At 40.9% G+C, this 21,295-nt stretch overlaps 1 protein-coding gene across 5 annotated transcripts in view; it reads right to left on the bottom strand.

The window, feature by feature from the left end:
• The window catches only part of SEC24B (SEC24 homolog B, COPII coat complex component), an 81,088-nt gene extending 60,287 nt beyond the window's left edge, over positions 1–20,801 (bottom strand). For 4 of the 5 annotated variants that reach the window (XM_046655927.1, XM_046655928.1, XM_046655929.1 and 1 more), the window contains exons 1-2: positions 8,251–8,392; positions 4,944–5,675 (exon numbers count right to left, since the gene is read on the bottom strand). In XM_046655927.1, coding sequence (XP_046511883.1) covers positions 4,944–5,675; positions 8,251–8,377 — 859 coding nt within the window. In that variant the 5' untranslated portion in view covers positions 8,378–8,392. Of the gene's footprint in view, positions 1–4,943; positions 5,676–8,250; positions 8,393–20,687 lie in introns of those variants that run through there. The other variant, XM_046655931.1, reaches the window with a different exon arrangement.
• Positions 20,802–21,295: the final 494 nt, after the last annotated feature.

Below are 21,295 nucleotides of genomic sequence, written 5' to 3'. Positions count from 1 at the left end.
GTGGAGACAAGCTCTACAAACATTAAGGACCATAGAAGCATGCAGCCAAAAAGAAACTATCCCTTTCACAAGAGAATGTGACAGAAGAAGTAACATATAAAACTGGCACTAAGCAAAATGAACTGCTATACTACTGTATAGTTCACGGGATGTTTAGAGATAGAACCCGTGATTCAAAAATAAATCTTTAGTCCTCTTTTTTTGGCGTTAACGTAGTTCCCTAGTTAGTTCTTAGTAGCTCCTTAGTAATTGTGCACACAATTCTTTCAGATCGAGGGAGATTAAACAAATTCTCAGCTAACAGCACACTCACCCATTCAAGCTATTCAAGCTAGAAAATTTAAAAGTCATCCTTTATTCTTCCTTTTCCTTCACAAACTAATCAACAAATCCTTGAAATCATCTGTCACCTGTCTTTTGTCTAAACAACCTCAAGCTATGTCATCGCCCTCCCTCTGGCTGACTGCAGTGACGCCTACCCGTCTCCAGGTTCTTCCTCCTCCGGTCTGTCTACCACACTGCTCACAGAAGAAAGTGCTGAAACACAAACCCCATCCTGTCTCCACCTTGCTTAACACCTTTTGATGGCTGCTGATTCCACACAGGACCAAGATGATGTTGCTGCTTCTTCAATTGCTCCCACCGTTCCAACGCCACAGCCCAGCAGACAGTGGAAGATTGACTCACGGGAAAAGGGCTCACTGATAAAGCCAAGCTTTACAGCAAGTGAGCACAAGCATGAACACCTCCCCTGCTGAGCTTGAAGAAGGAGTGGAGTTACAAAGCTAAGAAAAGACCACCGGGTTCAAGGGTAGCTTTGGAAAAACTGAAGCAGTAAGTGTGTGAGGGAGCAAAAAGATGTTATTCCCCTCTCGCAACTCTGCAATCTCACAGGTTTTCAAAGCTGAAATAGTCTCTTTCTTGTACCGTTTGTACCCCCGACACAGTTTTCTAAATTACTTCTAACTTGTGTCTCTCTATCCAGATAATCACCTCCCATGGGGTGTTTGTTTTGCTTCTCCTCAGGAACATCAGCACCTCAAGATGACAGACGCAATATGACTGATCAGTGACTGCATTTTAATGCCATGTACGTTGTGGATTTTTATACAGGGTTATATAAATGTTTATTATTATTATTATTTTTATATAAGTAGCTTTTTAAATGCTTATTTCATAAAACTATACATAGTAAAACAGCAGTATCAGGTGGCATGATTTCACAATATGCCATCAATTTATGCTTCTTATTCAGCAAAAAAATAGTAAAAAATTTTAATAAAAATAATTTTTCTGGCAAAATTCTACATCTTGGCAACAAGATTTACCTTGCTAATTTTTAAAACTATGTGCTTTTCAAAACAAAGGGATAGTAAAAAGTTAAGAAAATGACTTTAGGGGCCAGCCTGGTGGCGTAGTGGTTAAGTTCACACATTCCACTTCAGCAGGCCTGGGTTTGTGGGTTCGGATTCTGGGCTCGCACCTACACACCACTCATCAAGCCATGCTGTGGCGGCATCTCACACACAAAATAGAGGGAGACTGGCACAGATATTAACTCAGTGACAATCTTCCTCACCAAAGAAAAGAAAATGACTTTAAATGAACCTACAGAGTTTCAGCACTCATCTTGCTGTCAAAGATGGTTATCTTTATATCCCAAAGTCACAGACTCAACCAACTTCACCTCAAACTAAGAAAGACCTTCTGAACCTTGAAAGATTTACTTATCATGACAGTTTACAATGGTCAAGTGGCCTAATGAAACGACACCTTTTAAACACTAGCCAAAATTTCATCCTAAGTTAACAACTAAATATAGCACTCAAAACATACATAGTGTTTTTAACAAGATAATCTGAAGTTCTAGTGCTAAATTATACTAACATGCTTTTCTAAAATATAGAGGCAAATGAGATAACACTGAAATGTCTCTTTTATTCCACGTTTCTCAATATTAACTCATCAACTGCCTGAAAATAACCACATGAATCCATCACCAAAACTCAGGTTTATGCTTTTGGATCTCCAACCCCTTACAAATTGCTTAAGAACTTTAACTATACCCAAAAATGAAACTAGTATAATCAAGTAATAAAAAAGCAATTGTCTGTGTCAAATACTCAGAAAGACTGGATTTTACACAGAACTATGCTCAACACCTAAGATTCTTACTTTAATGTGAAAATATAATTTAAGAGTGTCCAAAGCAATTAAGTTGTTTGTCTTTCTAGAACATTAAAATCAATATTCCCATGGTTCCCAAACTTGGGCACCCAAGTTCCCCTGCAATAAACTCACAAGGTTCCAAGAAATGTTTTAAATCTTGACGAGACAGTCAGTGACATCTATCAAAAACCTGATGAAGTATTACTATTTAGTTGCCTGGGGCATCACGAAAAAAATACTGAGAGATACTGGGGCCAGCCCCGTGGCTGGGCGGTTGAGTTCACACGCTCTGCTTCAGTGGCCCGGGGTTTCGCCAGTTCGGATCCTGGGTGCGGACATGGCACCGCTCATCAGGCCATGCTGAGGCAGCATCCAACATGCCACAACTAGAAGGACCCACAACTAAAAAGATATACAACCATATACTGGGGGGATTTGGGGAGGAAAAAAGCAGGGGGAAAAAAAAAAGATTGGCAACAGTTGTTAGCTCAGGTGCCAATCTTTAAAAAAAAAAAAATTGAGAGATATTAACTGAGAAAGTTTGGGAACTTCTGTAATATTTAATTTTAAAGTAGGTTTTAAAAGTAACCTCTGTATTTCTTTTGTAATGGTGAAGAATATGTGTCATCTTAACTGAGAAATCTGTCAACATTTGAATTACAATTAATAATTTACCAATCTAAAGGCAAAAAAGAAACCCACTTCTTCACATGAATTAACTTCTAAAATAATATTTATTATGGCTCCCATAGTACAGAACTAGGATTAAAAGACACCCAACCTCTCCACCTGAAGAACCAGTTACTAGCTGTTCCAATTGAAGGTGAGATTGTAATTATTCTTACTCTTTATTCGATGTTGTTTTCAACAATAAGCCCTTCCCAATTAGGTATTCTGTTCACTAGCCAAGTGGCCCCATATTTCCCTGATCCTACATCTCAGCATAAATTGGTTCCATCCTGGGTCCCATTCCCATCTCAGAATTAAGATAGGAATTACCTGTATTTCTTCTTTTTTTGTCACGAAAGTCACAAAATTTTTAAGTCAGAGGGACCTTAGGATAACCTGATCTGTAAAAGGACTGCTGAAAGGAGAGAAAGAAAAGAATTTCTAGGGGACAGAAAGCTCTGGCTCTGAGAAGGGCAGGCTGAGAGTCAGCAGAAACAGCTTCAGGACAAGCTCTGTTTCTAACATCAAAGACCTCAGGCAGCCCAACCAGGACAGCTCTCCTCGTTTGTAAAACAAAAGGACTACAGGAGAACTTGGATCTGCCACGAGGCAGCACTGGTACAGATTCCCAAGCCCGCCCTGGAGATTCCACTGTAGCTCAAGAAGCTGGGGCTGAAGGCCACAACCTGTGCAAGCGAACCTGGGCACAGCCAGGTCTGGGAACTGCGACAGACACACAAGCTGACTTCCCCAGGACCCAGTCAAGGCGATACCCCTTCATTCTCGCCTGCCTGACCGTGGAGGCTACAAAGCTAACGTTCACCTTCTCGCCCCTCAAAACAGGGAAGGTCTTTTAAAAGAGCCATGGCAAACAATCTGTGAAATGCAGGCTGTCGGTGCCACCGCCCCATCTCCTTTCCTCTCCCTTCTTCCTGCTTTTACTCTGACTTGATGTCTGCAGGTCAGGAGTTATCTTGTTTCTGTAAAGCAACAAGCTAAGAACGGCAGAGTGGAAAGAGAGAAACGATGCGAGGACATGTGGATCCACTGCATCTGCCTGGACTTCTTGTTACGTGAGAAAAAGACCACCTTTTCTGTTTAAACCACTATTAGTTGCTTGTAGCTGAGAGTGTTTCTAAACGACTAGCAATGAAAGAAAAGATGATAAATGCACAGTTCAGAGCTAATATTCTGAAGTTCTAATTTTAATCACATTGTTCAGGGAAGGAGATTTTTCTACAACATCCCTGACAGACGGCTCTCCAGACTCTGACATACAATCTAAAGACACGGTTCAGAAAACTACTACAGCTTTACCAATTCCCATTCTTTACATACACTTCCACTCAGGTCAAGAGCAGATCCTGTTAAGCTCAAGTTCACAAGTTGAATTAGAACGAGTATATCCTATGAAAATCTCACACTAAAAAAAACTACATACCTTATAGACATAATTTTTAAACTAATAAATTTAACCATACATTTTGGTTTAGGAAAGTCAGAAAAACTATATCAAGGGTATTCTTTCCCTCCTTCCACATCCTTCATCCTAACTTACCAACGTGGGAATGAGAAAACGTCAGCTTTAATGCATAGGAAATAAATCTGCCAAGAAAGTCACTAATAGGGGTTCCCTTAGAGAAACCAGTGTGGTACTACTGCAGGCCAGCATCTTTTCCACAGTGTGCGGGGCTCTGGCTGGAAGAGTAACTGTCCCAAGGTCGAACGAGTATAAAAAATAAAGTAGTGGCTAACAAAGCATATCCCCGAATGGACCCTCCCATCTTGCCCTGTACCTAACTCTCATTAAAGACAGCTACTGCACAGGCATAAAACACGCCAATAAATACTGGCTGAGATCCCAAACTCATGGCAAGGAACCAGGCTATATAAGGCAGATGGCTGGTGGCTAACTGTGAATAGGTAAAGGAGAAGGGTTCAGGGAGATGCTGCAAAATATCACAATAAATAAAGCAAATAAATCACAATGGTGAGCTGATTTCTAACTTTTCTATTAGGCATCTTTAACCTTCATTCAAATAAAAACCAGATTGGAAATACAGTGATTTTCAACAGTGCTTTGCTGAGTGTTTCATTCAACCTACCGGGACTTGTTGGGTTGTTGTTGGCCGTAGCCAGGGAGCCAGTGTGGTTTCGGAGGAGATTGTCTTGAGTCGAAGGAAGGCCTGAAGCAGACCACGAGAGAGTACTGTATCCTGAAAGACTCTGCTCCTGGTGGTACTGTTGTGGCGGTGGAGGCGGCAGCGGTGATGGATGGCTGATAGCTGTATTCTGACCAGAAAATGAATTATCTCTGATCGGCCTGACCGGAGGAGCATTCTGTGAGGTAAACATTTGTTGCCCATATGGATCACCAGCAGGTGGAGAGGAATATGAAACACGAGGATACGCAGCATTAGAAACAGTTGACATAGCATAGTGACCACAAGTAGAGGGAAATCCCTGAGAAGCAACAGAAGAGTTGGCAGCACCCACGGCTGGACTGTTGTGGTGATTCACAGAGGCACTCGTATGCACGTGGGAGGCTGATGACGTGGCACCCGGGAAAGACCCCAGGGCAGACCCTGCCATGTGAGGGGCAGGAAGGACCCTGCCGTACATCTGCTGTGCTCCCGGTTGTTGGCCTGCTGTGTTAGGAGTCACCACATTTTGCGTTGGTACCGTATAAAGACCAGAGTAGTAATCACCACGCTGGCTATCCAATGGCAACGAGGTCATTTTCCCAGGTCCTTGGGCATAATGTCCTGAGGGAGCAATATAGTTTTGAGGATGCAGTCCATATCCAGATGGAAACTGCATTTGATTCTGTGCTGGACCTGAAAAAGAAAAGCAAATATTTACAGGGACTGGTAAGAGAGAACTATTTTTAAGCATAGTTCCCCTTAAATGTTGCCCTAGTTAATTTACTTCTCCATAATCCCAAACTGTTACGAAAGATATGTACTGTTATAGACCCAATATAGAGGTGTGTTTGAATTCACACCCTCCCTCAAGATACCAGGATTGGTCTGTGTGACCAATAGCATACAGCAAAGGTAATGATAGATCGCTTCCAAGATCTGCCCAGTCTTGGGCACAGGCTCTCTCTTAGATCAATCACTCACTGTGGAAAAACAAAGCTGCCAGGCTGTGAAGAGCCCTGTAGAGAAGCCCATGCGTTCAGAGGAACTGAGCTCTGGCCAACAGCCAGAGAGACGGAGACCTGCCAACAACCACAGGAGTGAGCCTGGAAGCAGGTCCGTCACACCAGTAGAGCCTCGAGACAATGACAGCCCCCAGTAACACCTTGACTACAGTCTCTTAAGACCCTAAGCCAGAGCCACCAGCTGGGCTGCTCCCAAGTTCATGTTCCTCAGAAACTACGAGATAACTATTTTCTGTTTTATGTTGCTAAATTTGGGGCTATTTTGTTACGCAGCAATGGATGACTAATATATCTAGCATGGAAGTAGTTCACACCTTTCTTATTAGTTTTTTTTTTAACTATAAAGGTAACAATATACTCATAAAAAAAACTCCAAACAATGAAGAATATAAAGTAAAAAGTACAAGTTCCCTTCTTTCCCTGGTAGCTGTACTTCCCAGATGTAGCTACAGTTAATGGTTTCTTGTGCACCCTTTGTATACCTATGTATACATATAATGTATTTATGAGCATATATATATATGTTTTTTTTTTTTTTTGAGGAAGATTAGCCCTGAGCTAACATCCGCCTCCAATCCTCCTCTTTTTGCTGAGGAAGACTGGCCCTGAGCAAACATCTGTGCCCATCTTCCTCTATTTTATATGTGGGACACCTGCCACAGCATGGCTTGATAAGAGGTGCATAGGTCCACGCCCGGGATCCAAACCAGCAAACCCTGGGCTGCTGCCGAAGTGGAGCACTCGAACTTAACCACTACACCACCTGGGCCAGCCCCAGCACATATATATATATATATATATATATATATATATATATGTTTTTTAAACACACAAGTAAGGATCATACTACAGTTCTGCAACATGTTTATTTTTTACCTAATATATCCTAGATATCCTTCTGTGTTAGCATAAAGAAATCTTCATTATTCTAAAAAAATCTGTATAGTATTTCACTGTAGAGCTATAGTCTTATTTACCAAATCCCCATTGATGAATATTTATTTCAGGGAGTGAACTAAATTACATTTACAGGGTCAACTTCTGTGATGAATCTCTAGGATAACTTCCTAGAAGTGAAACTGGAGGTTGAAAGGGTTTGTGCTTTTAAAATTGACCATTACTGGCAAATCTCTTTCCACAAAAGTCTATTAATTTATACCTCCCATTAATAATGCTTAAGAATGTTCCATCTTCCCAACACTGAGTAACATTTAATCTCTGCCAATCTAGTAAGTGAGAAACATCTTAGTTTGCTGTAGTTAATTCTGAGTGATGCTGAGAATCTTTTCAAATATTTCTTAGCATTGGGTGTGTTCCTGTTATTTGTCCTTACTGTGCTCTCCCTACTGATTTAGAAACATTCTTGTATTTCAAGAAACTTAACCTGATGTTATTATCACGTGCCGCATTTCTTTTCCCTCAGGTTACTCTCTGGTTTTTTATTTTGCTCATGGTGTCTTTTTCTATAGTTTCTTGATTATTATGTAGTAAAATTTTTCATGCTTGATAAATTTTTAAATCACAGTTAATAGAGCCTTCCTCATTCTAATATTATAAAACTATATACCCATGTTTTCCTCTAGTGCTTTTAATACTTCCATTTTTATATATTTATATCTTTGATCACTATAGAACATATTTATTAATATCATTAAAATTAACATTAACCTTAATGTTAATTTTATTAATAGTCTAAATATTATTATACGTATTACACTATGTGCCATTCACTGTTCTCAATACTTTACATAAATTAACTCCTTTAATCCTCCTCACAGCCCCTTGAAGTAAATGCATCGTTATAGCCACTTTATAAATAAGATAAACGAGGCACAGAAGTTAGGTCGTTTAATACAGCCACATACTTAGAGAGTAACAGGGCCGGGATCTGAATCAAGTAATCCGGCTCCAGTCCATGCTTTCAAACAATGATCTGCTGCCCCTCACGAGACCAAAATCTGGCTGGTGCTCTTTAGCCCAGCAAGCGGTCAATTGTCCCAAACAAGGGAATTCTAGTCTTGGCTCCAACTAAGGACAAACTTAATTATCCTAGAACCTAATTTTCCTATCTTTTGGAAGGAAATAGCTATCCGTGCCATACCTCAGATGAAAGGATAACCCAAAAAAATATTCACAAGCTGTTTCAAGCTCACTGACACAAAGGAATTGCTACCGTGTTCTGTGCCATAATAATGTATAAAAATATAAAAATATTTGTTTGTAAAGGATGTATGAATAAAGCTTACATTTTCTTATGCTGTTTTCAATTTCTACTAAATACTGCAATGGAATCTTAATCCTTGGTCCTGTAAATACATATTCTATGGCAGACACCGGATAACACACAGTCAAGCTGTAAGGAAGAAGTAACATCACATTTCTGTAACCCCAAGAGGATACAGAGAACCAAAACTCAGGTAACACTGTTTTTCCTAGGGGTACAATTTACTTTTCTTACAGGATATTTTACATGGTCATAATTCACCTAAAAGAATTTATTTACTTAAATGGAATAAAGTCCAATAAGAATCTTTCACTAACACATCAAGAAAATGTGAATTGTTCTTCTCTCTCCCTTCCTTAAACATATAAGAACATGGATTTGGTGCTCTTCACTACAGGCTCCAAAAACCTTACACCGGTTCAAATCTATCAATCAACAGAAGAGCCAGGTCAGAGTTATAGAAACCTGTTTAAATATCCCCCCACTTAATGTTTGATTTGGCTCATCCATGCTACATGATCTTCTGAAAACAGGAAAACAATCATGTCCAAGGTACTCAAATGTCATTCTTCTAAAATTAACAGGAATGTTGGATCTGCTGAAATTTATCAGAAGTGAATTACCCACCAAAGCAGTCTATTTACTTCTCAGCCCACCAAAGAAAAGAAAGGTATGTACCTTGGAGGGAGGGAGAGGCTGGGAATAGCTAACTGCATGTTGACACTTACCATTCCTTACTCTATACCAAGATCTGAACGTTCTGAACACAGAAGCGTCTGAAAATAATTTAACCAAAATAAGTGGATCAAAACTCCTTTTAAAGCAGAATTTTCTTTTCAAATATTTTAAATCAATTTTTAAAAGCCTGCACTAAAACAAACAAACGTAAGGATCAGTTTAAATGGAAGGAAAACGATATCTAGGACAAGTAAAATATTTTTTAAAATTTCGTCTTACTGTGACCTAACAAAGCACGCCTCTCTTTTCCTCCACTTTAAAGCGTGTTAGATAACTCTCTTAACCTTCTCTTAGGGTATAACACCGAAACTAATATTAAAGTTTTATTTCTTCAACATATACTAAAAACTGAGCCTGGCAAATATTACAGGTAGTTTACATACACTCATAATCTTTTTTAAACACGGTCCATAGAGAAAATTACAGGAATTTTATTGGCATTAGCATTTTCATTTGCCTGTATTTCCTGTAATTCCCTCAGCCACTGTGGCAGTTCTAAAACATGGTCCCCAAATTCTTTGAGACTCTGCTGATCAAAGGGTGGGGTCTGTCTACTCCCCTTGAATCTGAGCATGCTTGTAACAGTGTCCACCAATAAAGAACGGCAGAAGTAAAGCTGTGTGACTTCCAGGCCTGGTCACAGACAATTCACTTCTACACTGTGTGACGGAATATTTGCACGTGGATCCCTAAATAGCTACATAAGAAGTCAATTACACCACAGCTGCCATGGCCTGAGGAAGCCAAACCACAGGGAGAGGTCACATGTAGGCACTCTGGTTTGAAGTCCGAGCCTTGGAGTCATTCTAGCTCAGGTGTCAGATTTGTGAATAAATGAGCCTTCCAGATCTTTCTAACCTCCAGCCAGCAAATGACTGTTGAGTCCAGCTGAGGCCATCTTTGCAGTGCCCTGTCCAAATTCCTGATCAACAGAATCTGCGAGCATAATAAAATGTCTTAACCCATTAAGTTTTGGACTAGTTTGTTATGTACTAATAGCAACTGGAACAGCAACTACTATTTTAAAAAATTCAGAATCCAGATTCTAAAACTGAAATACATCAATCTTTACTTAAAATAAAACTGCATTAGGGGGCCGGCCTCGTCGCATAGTGGTTAAGTTCCCACACTCTGCTTTCGTGGCCTGGGGTTTGTGGGTTCGGATTCTGGGCACAGACCTACGCACTGCTCATCAAGCCGTGCTGAGGCGGCATCCCACATAGAAGAACTAGAAGGACTTACAACTAAGATATACAACTAGGTACTGGGGCTTTGGAGAGGGGAAAAAAAAAGGAAGATTGGCAACAGATGTTAGCTCAAGGCCACTCTCCCTCCCCTCTCCTCCCCCAAAAAACTGCATTATATTCTCAAAAGTCTAGACATCACAGTTTCAATAATTATTACAAAAGAAAACGTTATCTTCAAATAAGTTAAACATGTTCTGTGTATATAATGCACTAAATTGTCCTATTGTATTAGAAAAATAGTTCCTTCCTAGAATATCATATTTGAGAGCTGTAAAGCTTAAGTAAAATACGGAAAAAACTGATGCAGGTACACTAGAAAAGAATGAAAGGGAAAAAAACAACTAAGGGCTGAAAATTAGGTCTGTCAAGAGAGGCAAAAACAACTGGAATGAAAGACATGTGCCATAGACCTGCACTATCCAATGTGGCAGCCACTAGCCACAGGTGGCTATCGAGAATATAGCTAATCTGAAATGAGAAGTGCTATAAGTATAAAATGCACAATGAACTTTGAAAAAATAGTATAAAAAAGTAAAATATCTCAGTAATTTTTAAATACTGAATACACTTTAAAATAAAACTTTGTATATATTAGGATAATTGGACAAGTTGAAACTGATTTTACTTGTTTAAAATCAGCAGTTCTCAAAGTGCAGTACACAGCACCCTGGCAGTACCAGAGACTCCTGGGGTATCTGTAGGTAACAACTATTTTCATAATACTACTAAAACGATATTTGCCTTCTTCACTGTTAACATTTGTACTAATGGTACAAAAGCAATAATGGGTAACATGCTGGCCCTGTGGCACAAATTGAAGCAGTGGCACCAAGCAACATCAGTTATTACCATATTCTTCACTACCATGCACTCACAGTAAAAAAAAATAATAATAATGAGCCACACCCATTCAACAACGTTCAAGACATACTAGGTCGTTACTTCAACAAGACAAGAAAAAGAAAGAAATGGCAACAGATCGGAAAGAAAGAAATAAAACTGTCTTTATTTACAGAATGACGTGATTGCGTAGAAAATCCCAAAGAATCTACCACAAAAAACTGCCTGGAACTAATAAGCGAGTTTATCAAAGTCACAAGATGCAAGGTCAATATACAAGAGACACTTGTACTTCCAAAGACCAGTAATAAACACATGGGATTTAAAATTTTTTTAAAACAATACTCTTTATCATAGCACACAAAAAAGTACTTAAAATATAAATTTAACGAAATAGGGGGACGGCCCCATGGCCGAGTGGTTAAGTTCGCATGCTCTGCTTTGGTGGCCTAGGGTTTCGTGGGTTTGGATCCTCGGGGAAGACCTGGCACCACTCATCAAGCTATGTTGAGGCAGCATCCCACACAGCACAATCAGAAGGACCTACTAGCTAGAATATACAACTATTTACTGGGGGGCTATGGGGAGAAGAAGAAGAAGGAACAAAAAGAAGACTGGCAACAGATGTTAGCTCAGGTGCCAGTCTTTAAAAAATAAATAAAATTTAACAAAATATGTGAAGGATCTACATGCAGAAAACCACAAAACACTGATGAAAGAAACCAAGGATTTCAATAAATGGGATGACACGCCGTGTTTGTGGTCTGGAAGGCTTGCTATTAAGATGTATGTTATCTCAGTTTTGATCTCGAGATTCAATGCAATCCCAACCAAAAATGCCAGCAGGCTTTTTTACAGATATCAACAAGCTGATTCAAAAATTCTTATGGAAAGGAAAAGGTACTAAGATAGGAAAAAAACAAACAAAATTTTTGAAAAAGGACAGTTGGAGGACTCATATTGCCCAATTTCAAGACTTACTTTACATGCTACGATAATTAAGAAAGTGTGGTACAGGTGAAAGGCTAGACACAGAACGTGATAGAGAGGCTAGAAATAGACCCACAAAAATACAGTCAACTGATTTTTCACAAAGGTGCCAAGACAATTCAATGGAGGAAAGACAGCCTCTTCAATAAATGGTGCTAAGACAGTCCATATGCAAAAAAATGAACCTCAACACGTCTTCTACCTTAAATAAAAATTAAGTCAAAATGAATCAGAGATCTAAATGTAAAACTGAAAAATTTCTAGGAGAAAATATAGATTATCTAGGTGAACACGGGTTTGGCAAGAAGTTATTACCTATGACACTAAAAGCATGACCAGTAACAGAAAACATTGATAAACTGGACTTTGCCAAATTGAAAACTTTTTGGTCTTCAAAAAGCACTAAGAATGAAAAGACAAGCCACAGACCAGGAGAAAATATTTATATATCACATGCCCAATAAAGGACTTGCATCCAGAATATACTGAGAATTCTTAAAGCTCAACAGTAAGAAAACAGACAACTCGACCAAAAATTGGTGAAAGATTTGAAAAGATAATCACTAAAGAAGATATACAGATGGCATATAAACATATTCAAAGATGCTCATCATTAGTCATTAGGGAAATGCAAATTAAAACTCCAGTGAGAGGGGCTGGCCCCAAGGAGGCCGAGTGGTTAAGTTCAGCGCTCCGCTGCAGGCGGCCCAGTGTTTCGTTGGTTCGAATCCTGGGCACAGACATGGCACTGCTCATCAAACCACGCTGAGGCAGCGTCCCACATGCCACAACTAGAAGGACCCACAACGAAGAATATACAACTATGTACTGGGGGGCTTTGGGGGAGAAAAAGAAAAAAAATAAAATCTTAAAAAAAAAAAAAACTCCAATGAGAGATGTCTATATACCCATCAGAATGACTAAAAACAACAAAAAAAACCCTGAAAATATTAAATGTTGGCAAAGATGTGGTGTAACAAGAATTCTCATTCATTGTTGGAGGGATGCAAAATAGTACAGCCACCTTGGAAAATAGTTTGACAGTTTCTTCTAAAGCTAAATATACACTTACCATTTGACCCAGCAGTTACATTCCCACATATTTACCTAAGAGAGCTGAAAACTTGTGTTTACACAAAACCCAGTAGATGAGTGTTTATAGCAGCTTCATACACAATCACCAAAAACTGGAAACGACAAAGATATTCAACAAAAGAGGAATGGATAAACAATCCTGGTACATATCTACAACAGAATACTACACAGCAATAAAAGGGAACAGACTATTGACTCATGCAACAGCATGGATGAATGTAGCTAAGTGAAAGAAACCAGACCCAAAAGACTACATATTTTATGGTTCCATTTATACGACATTGTCATATTGGAAAAGGCAGAATGACAGGGACGGAAAACAGAGCAATGGCTGCCAGGGTTGGTGGAGGGGAGAGGTGTTAACTACAAGGGGACTCATGAAAACCTTTTTTATGGTGATGGAACTGTTCTATATGATACCATGGTGGTGGATATTTGAGTGCCCCCATTTGTCAAAACTCAAAGAAGGTGAAAACTACAAGAATGAATGCAAATTTACAATATGCAAATTCTTGTAAAAAATCAACCACATGTGGAGAAAATCTAGGATGGGATGTAGACTGTGACAAGTCAGTCTAACTGTATTACAAATGTATGATAACCTAACTGAAGGTAATATATATATATATACACACACATATATACACAGATGGATAGACAACAGATATAATTACAGAGATGTTTCCATATATGGGTTAGTGTAGATATATACATATAATCTCCTAGCTCTGTCCCCTAAGAGAGCCTAGAAGCAGTGACACCCCAGTAGTAACGAGCACATCCAGGGCCCAGTTTTGGTTTCTAAATACCATGCCCCGACAAAAGGAACCAGGGCTCCTTGGACAAAGGGCTGATTCTAGTGCTGGGGTAGGGCAAGTAGAAGATGGGAGTATCTTGTAGAGCCAGAAAGTAAGGAATTGCTCAAATAACAAAAGGATGAGGGCAAAGGGACATATGAGCCAACCTGAAAGAGCTCCCAGTGGCCAAAGCTGTAACAATTTGAGTAACAAATATAAATAATAATAGTATTGGATTATAATTCAAGGAATAAAATATTCTTGAGTCCATAATAATATATATAAGCGATTGAATAAATTTTAAAATAGGAGAAAAGGGGCAAGTCGTCCTTACAGAAAAATTCCAAATAATAAATGTAGAAGGAATGAGGGAAAGAGAAAATCACCATTAGGATTCCACAGTAATAATTAGCGCAGGAGAGAGCCACTGAGGAAGGCTAACATCAGGGGGTGAAATTTTAAGGAGAAACAGGATAGTTACTTCAAAATATCTCCAAGAATATTCTTAATGACTGTAGTGATTGTAGCATATGCCCACAAATTATTTGCTACATCTCACTCCAGGAGGTGGGGTTTAATCCCCTTTCTGTTGAATGTAGGCTGGAATTAAGTGAGTTACTCCTAACAGAGTAGGAAAACTTTCAGTAATTTTATGGTGGAGGAACCTGGCAGCCTGCTATGGACTGAATGTGTCCCCCGAGATTCGTGTGAAGCCCTAACTCCCACTGGATGGTAGTAAGAGGTGGGGCCATTGGGAGGCAGGTGGGACCCTCATGATGGACTCAGTACCCTTACAAGAAGGGGAGACACAGTGAGAAAGTGGTCGTCTGCGAGCCAGGAGAAGAGTCCCTACCAGAATCCAATCATGCTGGTACCCTGATCTCGGACTTCCAGCCCCCAACACTGTGAGAAAAGAAACGTCTGCAGTTTAAGGCACCCAGTCCATGGTATTCTCTCACAGCAGGCGAAGCTAAGACATCCCGCCCAAGTGCCCAAGGCTACCATGAGCAGTAATACAACAGGCTGCCAGCATGTAACCCCTGATAGGATGTGATAAGAAGGGTACTTCACCTCTATGGTCTTTCTCCTAAAAATTCATAACCCCAGTCTACTGATGAGAAACCTTAAGTGACGAACTGTCTACAAAATAACTAAGCAGTACTGTCCTAAAAACAAAAAAGACTAAAACTGTCACAGACCAGGGGAGACCAAGGAGACATAACTAAATGCAACATGATATCCTGGATTGGATCCAGGAAAACACATACAGAAAATTAGTGGAAAACTGGTGAAGTATAAATAAAATCCGTAGTTTAGTTAACTGTATTTCACCAATGTTAATTTCCTAGTTTTGATAAATGTAACATGGTTTTGTAAGATGTTAAGACATGAGAGGAGGATGTAAGTCTTTAGAGGAAGCTAACTGAAGGGCACTGCGTTTTCTGCACCATCTTTGCATCACTTCTGCAAATCTAAAATTATTGCAAAATAAGTTTTTAAAACATCAACAGAAAAAAGTGCTGGAAATGACCTACTAAAGTGATTGTATGACACAATTTTTTAAACAAATGACTACACCAGACATAGCCAGAGTGATTTTCCTAACAAGCAAAACTGATTGTTACTTCCTTGTTCAAAGATTTCTAATGGTTTATAAAGAAAATATCCAAATTCTTAACATGGTCTACAAGACAGTAGAAGTCAGAAAAACCCCTCCTGCACCACATATGTCCATGTGTTAATCCCCGGAACCTGTGAATATGTTAAGTTATGTGGCAAAACTGAGTGGTTGCAGCGTAAGGCTGATAATCTTATACTTGATAATCCAGTGAGCTCAACGTAATCACAAGAGTCCTTAAAAGTGGAACGGGGAGGCAGAAGAGAGCCAGAGGGAGACGTGACCACAGAAGACTCCTCAGAGATGTGATGCGGCTGGCTTTGAATACGGGAAGCCTGGGCCCTGAGCCCAGGAGTGTGGGCAGCCCCTAGAAGCTGGAAAAGGCAAAGTAAGTGGATTCCTTTCTAGAGCCTCCAGAAGGAAATACAGCCCTTACTGACACCTTGATTTAGCCAAGTTATGCTTCTAACCTACATACAACGAATTCGTGTTGTTTTAAGCCATCAATTTGCAGTCATTTGTTACAGCAGGAAAGAGAAAACTAACGTAAAGGCCCTTCATGATCTGACCCAGATTAAAAGTTTTCATTGTCTTAAAAAGAACATCAAGGTCAGCAAAGTACAAGCCCCTCTATCCTACTGGGATACATTCATACTAACTCGGAGAGGCAGGATCAGATCAAAAAATTCATTAATCACTGAATTACCAAGAAGTAGGTCGATATTCAGCCAGTGTGCATTTTAATCATCTTTGTTAAAATACTAAAATACTCTGGAACCAGCTGGCGAACAGTCACGCCCCGACCCTGCTCCCCTGCTACACACGCCACGCTGCCCCTCAGCCCCGATGCCCAGACCTCCTCGTGACCCAGCAACGGAAGGACTAAGCCTGGTAGGTGACAGGCGAACAGAATCCTGCTCTGGTGTCAAGACTGGTATCCTTTCACGCAGTACTGACTACCGAGTATTCTGAATAGACTACTCCTGCCAATAAACTATCAATAACATTGCTAAAATAGATTTTAACGAGTACAAAAAATCTGTATATATACACCCCCTACAGAAATCTGCAACTAGGGATTTAAAAAATGGGGAGTCCCAACCACATGTGGATACCCTGGATTATTCTTTCTAATGGAAGGCTACCAGTTACAAAGGGGACTGTCCCGGTCACTGCAGGCAGACACAGCACATGGACACAGCCTGGGCCACCCCCTGGATGAAATCTCACCGCATTAGGTATAGGTCATCCCTGCCAGCCCATCTGCTGTCCTCTTTGGATGCCATGATAACGAGCTCAAAGAGTGAAGGGGCCAAAGGAAAACCAGTATTGGCTGAGAATCCACTGCACGCCAGGGACTTGCTTCTCTCTACATTAATCCTCCACAATTCTCACAACAACCCCGTGATTTTACAAACAGGGAAACGAAAGCTCACTAATTCATACAAATCCAAATCACTGATAAAGAGTGAAGAAGCCAGGCACTGCAGGTTCCAAAGCTCATTTCACAATCCCTGCTTCCCAGAAACGCTAGGAAAACAAGCGAGCTAAGAGGCGGCCACCGGCCAGGCCAGGCATTCGACTCCTCCTTCTCCCCCCCTTCTCAACCTGCTTCTCCTCAGTTCCTACTACAAGCAGCATTTGGCACACAATTTTAGAAAACTTGAGACCAATCAAATCCACCTTCCCACAAGCCAGCTAGCTGGGGTGGATGGCCTGTTAGAGGAGACCTTCCAAGAGGAGATTGGTGGGAGCGCAAGAAAATAGTACAAAGACTACAAGAGCGACTGAACCTTGAATACAAGAAAGGGGAAGAGAGAGCTGGCCCTCCAGAGATCCTTCCAGTGGCCAGTCTTCAAAAGCAATTATGAATACGAAGCCAAGTTCACTTACTCAACTGAGTGCCGAGTGCATGCTGCCACTGGGAATACGACAAGGAAAACTCACATGGTCTCCGTCCTCCCAGGAATTTATATCCCGGTGTTCTGAAGGGAACGGAATGGAGGGGGCTCTCACTTGCTAAGCACCTCATTTTGCTAAGCACCAAGCATGTTAAAAATAGTACCTCATTTAATGTAATCCTCTCAACAACCCTAGGAAGAAGGTATTACTATCCCCTGAAGCACAGAGATGTTAATTTTCTCCACAAAACCCTTTTCACTAGCCCAGACCTTCTGACAATTCTGAGTAGCTAAGCCTACTGGAAATAGCGCCTTCCCCAGGGCTGAATATAGACTGGCTCAAAATCTGTTCTATTTCAATGTCTTTAGCATCTAACACTTCAGGGTTTACAGACGAATTAGATGAAGTTAGCTGAAATACTAAGATGAGTGGCAATGAACGAGGTTTACAAAAACTATTACAAATATAATCTCAGAAACCTGAGGGGGAGGGAGTGGGAAAAGACAGTGTAAATAACCAAAGTAACACACACAGCAACAAAAAGTAAAAACTAAACCCAGATAAAAGACACTAGTTCATATAAGAAGTGAATTTTTTTAAAAAGATCCTTAAGACATGGATTAATCATCTTAGAAGGAATTACCATCCAGCTAGTTACATTATACCATGGCAATAGCTCATGAGAGGGCCTGATGCTTCTGATTAGCTAAAGAGGAAGAAAGAAACCCGAGACACTGACGCCACTCCAATGAAAAGGAACTTACGCAGACACACTAGGGAGATTTCTATCATTTTAAATTTTACATGTGCTCTCAAAGCTGAAGGGTTTCCTATTACTGACCAGATAGCAGTGGTGAGTGAATGGTAGGTTTATTTATATCCTCCATAAAGAATTCTAATAATTCCCACTACTCTCATCTTTCTTGCATTATTGACAATTAAAATGATAAAACTGCCAGCAGCACCATTCTTGGAAAGGTATATGGAAGGAAGAAACACATTTTCATTTGAAAACGAGCACCATTTGCTTCCTAAAAGTAGAATTAAAAAGCAGTGGCTTATTGTTAAATCTGGGTGCCCACACCCCCAAAACTTTAAAGATCCCTTTCAATTTAAGTCAGTTGGGAAAAATTTTGGAGTTATGCCATCATTACCAGGATATTATTTCACTCAACCTTCCTTTGTTTGCAGATTCAGCTTTGGAAGGACTCTCAAAAGGCAGAGTAATAGGTGGAAAATATTCAGCTAATACTTCATACGGAAAAACAATTTTAAAAGCCCACACCCTGCTCACTGAAAAACTCAAGTACAGAAATACAACTCCAAGAAAGGAAGTTTAAGAGATGTCACAGACTCAAGGAAATCAAACTGTGTCTTCAAGTGAGTGAGGAAAAGCATGTCAGCAGTCAGAGAAAATACGTAAGAGAGATAATGCAGGCTGCTTTCTGCCTCCCTTCCCTACCGTTTCCAATGTCAAAGTTTCTAAAAAGAAACTTTTTAGACTCTGTTAATAGAAAAAGATCTGGACTTGGGACTATGAAGACCGAATAAGACTTCATTTAACAAATATTCAATGAATGACTCTAACTTTCAGGCCTTGAATACACAGCAGGAAACAAGAGACAGACAAACCGGATACCTCACACAGGAATCGGTGAAAAGCACCCGCTTAACCTCTCGGAGCCTGATTTCATCTGTTAAACTAGGGAAGTGGACCACGTGTTCTTCAGACTGCGTTCCAAGAACACCGGGACCTCCACCTCTGCTTTAACCACAACAGCTCTGCTTTTTCCTGATTTCTCTATCAAAGCTCTATACCCAATTTCCTTTGGGAAAACAAATCTGTTTTTAAAGATGTTTGCTAACCACTGCAGTAAGTGATCTCTAGGTCCCATTCTAGTTTTACGATGCCCTCTTCTGTGATGTTTCTGACTCCTTCTACCCTCTTTCTCTCTCAACGTAGGGAGTTCCATAGAGATACATTAAAAGGCAAACTAGTTTACAAGTAGGGCTGAAGAGTAAAGCACAAACCCACATGACTGCTTAATCGTTACCTAGAGAGGCCAACCCATGTAGCAAAAATTATTTTCTTCTAAGATTAGCAAATAAAACAAAAACAGATTTGACCTTGTTATTTCTCTACTTAAACTACTTCCTTCCACAAAAAACGAACCGAGAAAACTGACCCTAGTTCGTTATCTTAATTTCCAAATTCCTCAGCATGACAGTTAAGGCCCTTCTGCAACGTGGCCCCTTTGAAGAACAAGTGCTCTTTTTCACTTCAATGTCTTGGGTTTTCCCTACCACCCAGAACCCTTTTGGCCTCTTGACTGCTTAGTTTCTAAACTTCGAGACTTTCGTTCTTGCTGTAACCTCCGCCTTAAGATAGCCTTGTCCTCCCCTCCTACCTTCCAAATCCCTCAAGGTCATAACCAACTCTCATGTCACCAAAATACAAGTCAATTTAGGAGAAAGACAGGGATTCTATCTTATCTACTAATCCTGACAGCTAACTGGTAAGTATGCAACAAATGCTGAAATGAATTGATTGCATTAAAGGAAGGTCATAATTACAAACAGTAGAAGTTAAGCATCATCTATATTTGGCTTCTAAATGTATTAATTGACCTGTTCTTCAGATTTAACATTCTGATTACAACTGATATCCTGGCATTTCTTGACCATTCACAAAATTTGCAAGGCTAAGATAAATATTTGCCACTTTAAAAATTGTTCACTAAAACAACGCACATTTAGAAAATCAAGAAAAGACACCATCCTTGGATCACTTTAAACATGGGCTTACAATATTCTAAAAGACTTAGGATCTCTTCCTAAATTATCACGTTCTAGTTCCTTCAAACACAAAGCTATTTTAAAAACGAAACAGAAAGAATTTATATTAAGTTTACAGGAACAAAAACTGCTCACAAATAATATCTTTACGTATGTTCAGGACAAGAGTACACATTCAAAACCCCATAAACAATGCCTACTAGAAGTAAAGCATGTAATATGAACAAGTACAGCTGGTCCAAAAGATATTAAAGCCAAGCCATCACTTTTGACTTATGAAAAAAATTCAACCTCTGATTCTCAGGATAAATGATAAACTTCACGTTGGAAAAGCATCAGCTATAACAATTAGATGTTGGCTGGAGTGATTTACAAAGTCCCGTAAATTTCCATTAACAAACCGGATAAAATAGGTCAGGGCGACCATCAAGAGTACCTGTACAGTTTTGTTCTCTTGCAAACACAGGACAGACCTATTCTTCTCACGTCAAGTCAACTCCTTTCGGGGGTTCCCATCTGAAACATCATCAAGTCCACAGAGAGAGGCCCCTCGCCCGCCCCACCCGCGGCCACGCGAACGCAGGGCCCGGAGCCGGCCGTTTCGCCGGGGCTCGTGCACACCGGCCGCCCAGCCCTCGCTGCGAGAGCCGGTCCCGCGGCCCGCGCGGCTCCGTGGGAAGTCGCTGCCCCCGGGGCGCGGCCGCCTCGGGCCGGCTCCGCACGCCTGCCAGCGCAGCTGGGGGGCAAGCAGACGGAAAGGTCTGGGTCCCGATCCGCCCGGCACCTGCTCCCTCGCCCATGGCACCAGCGCCCTGCAAGCGCGGGGCCGCACCGGGTCGGGGCTCCGGGTCCCCGCGCGCAGCCCCTGCCCGGCGGTAAACTTGCGCACCAACTTCGGGCCCTCGGCGGCGGCGCGCTCGGGGCCTCGGCAGCCCCGCGGCCTCCCCGGGCCCCGGCCCTGCCCGCGCGCCGCGGCCTCGCCTTCCGCCGGGGCTCCGCCAGGGCCGCTCGGCAGCCCGCCGCGCCCCGGGACGGGGACCGGCC

The sequence above is a fragment of the Equus quagga genome, chromosome 3, assembly GCF_021613505.1.
Source record: "Equus quagga isolate Etosha38 chromosome 3, UCLA_HA_Equagga_1.0, whole genome shotgun sequence".
Classification (NCBI taxonomy): Eukaryota; Metazoa; Chordata; class Mammalia; order Perissodactyla; family Equidae; genus Equus; species Equus quagga.
The sequence above is the reverse complement of the archived record's forward strand: the minus strand, read 5'-3'. Positions and strand labels throughout refer to the sequence as shown.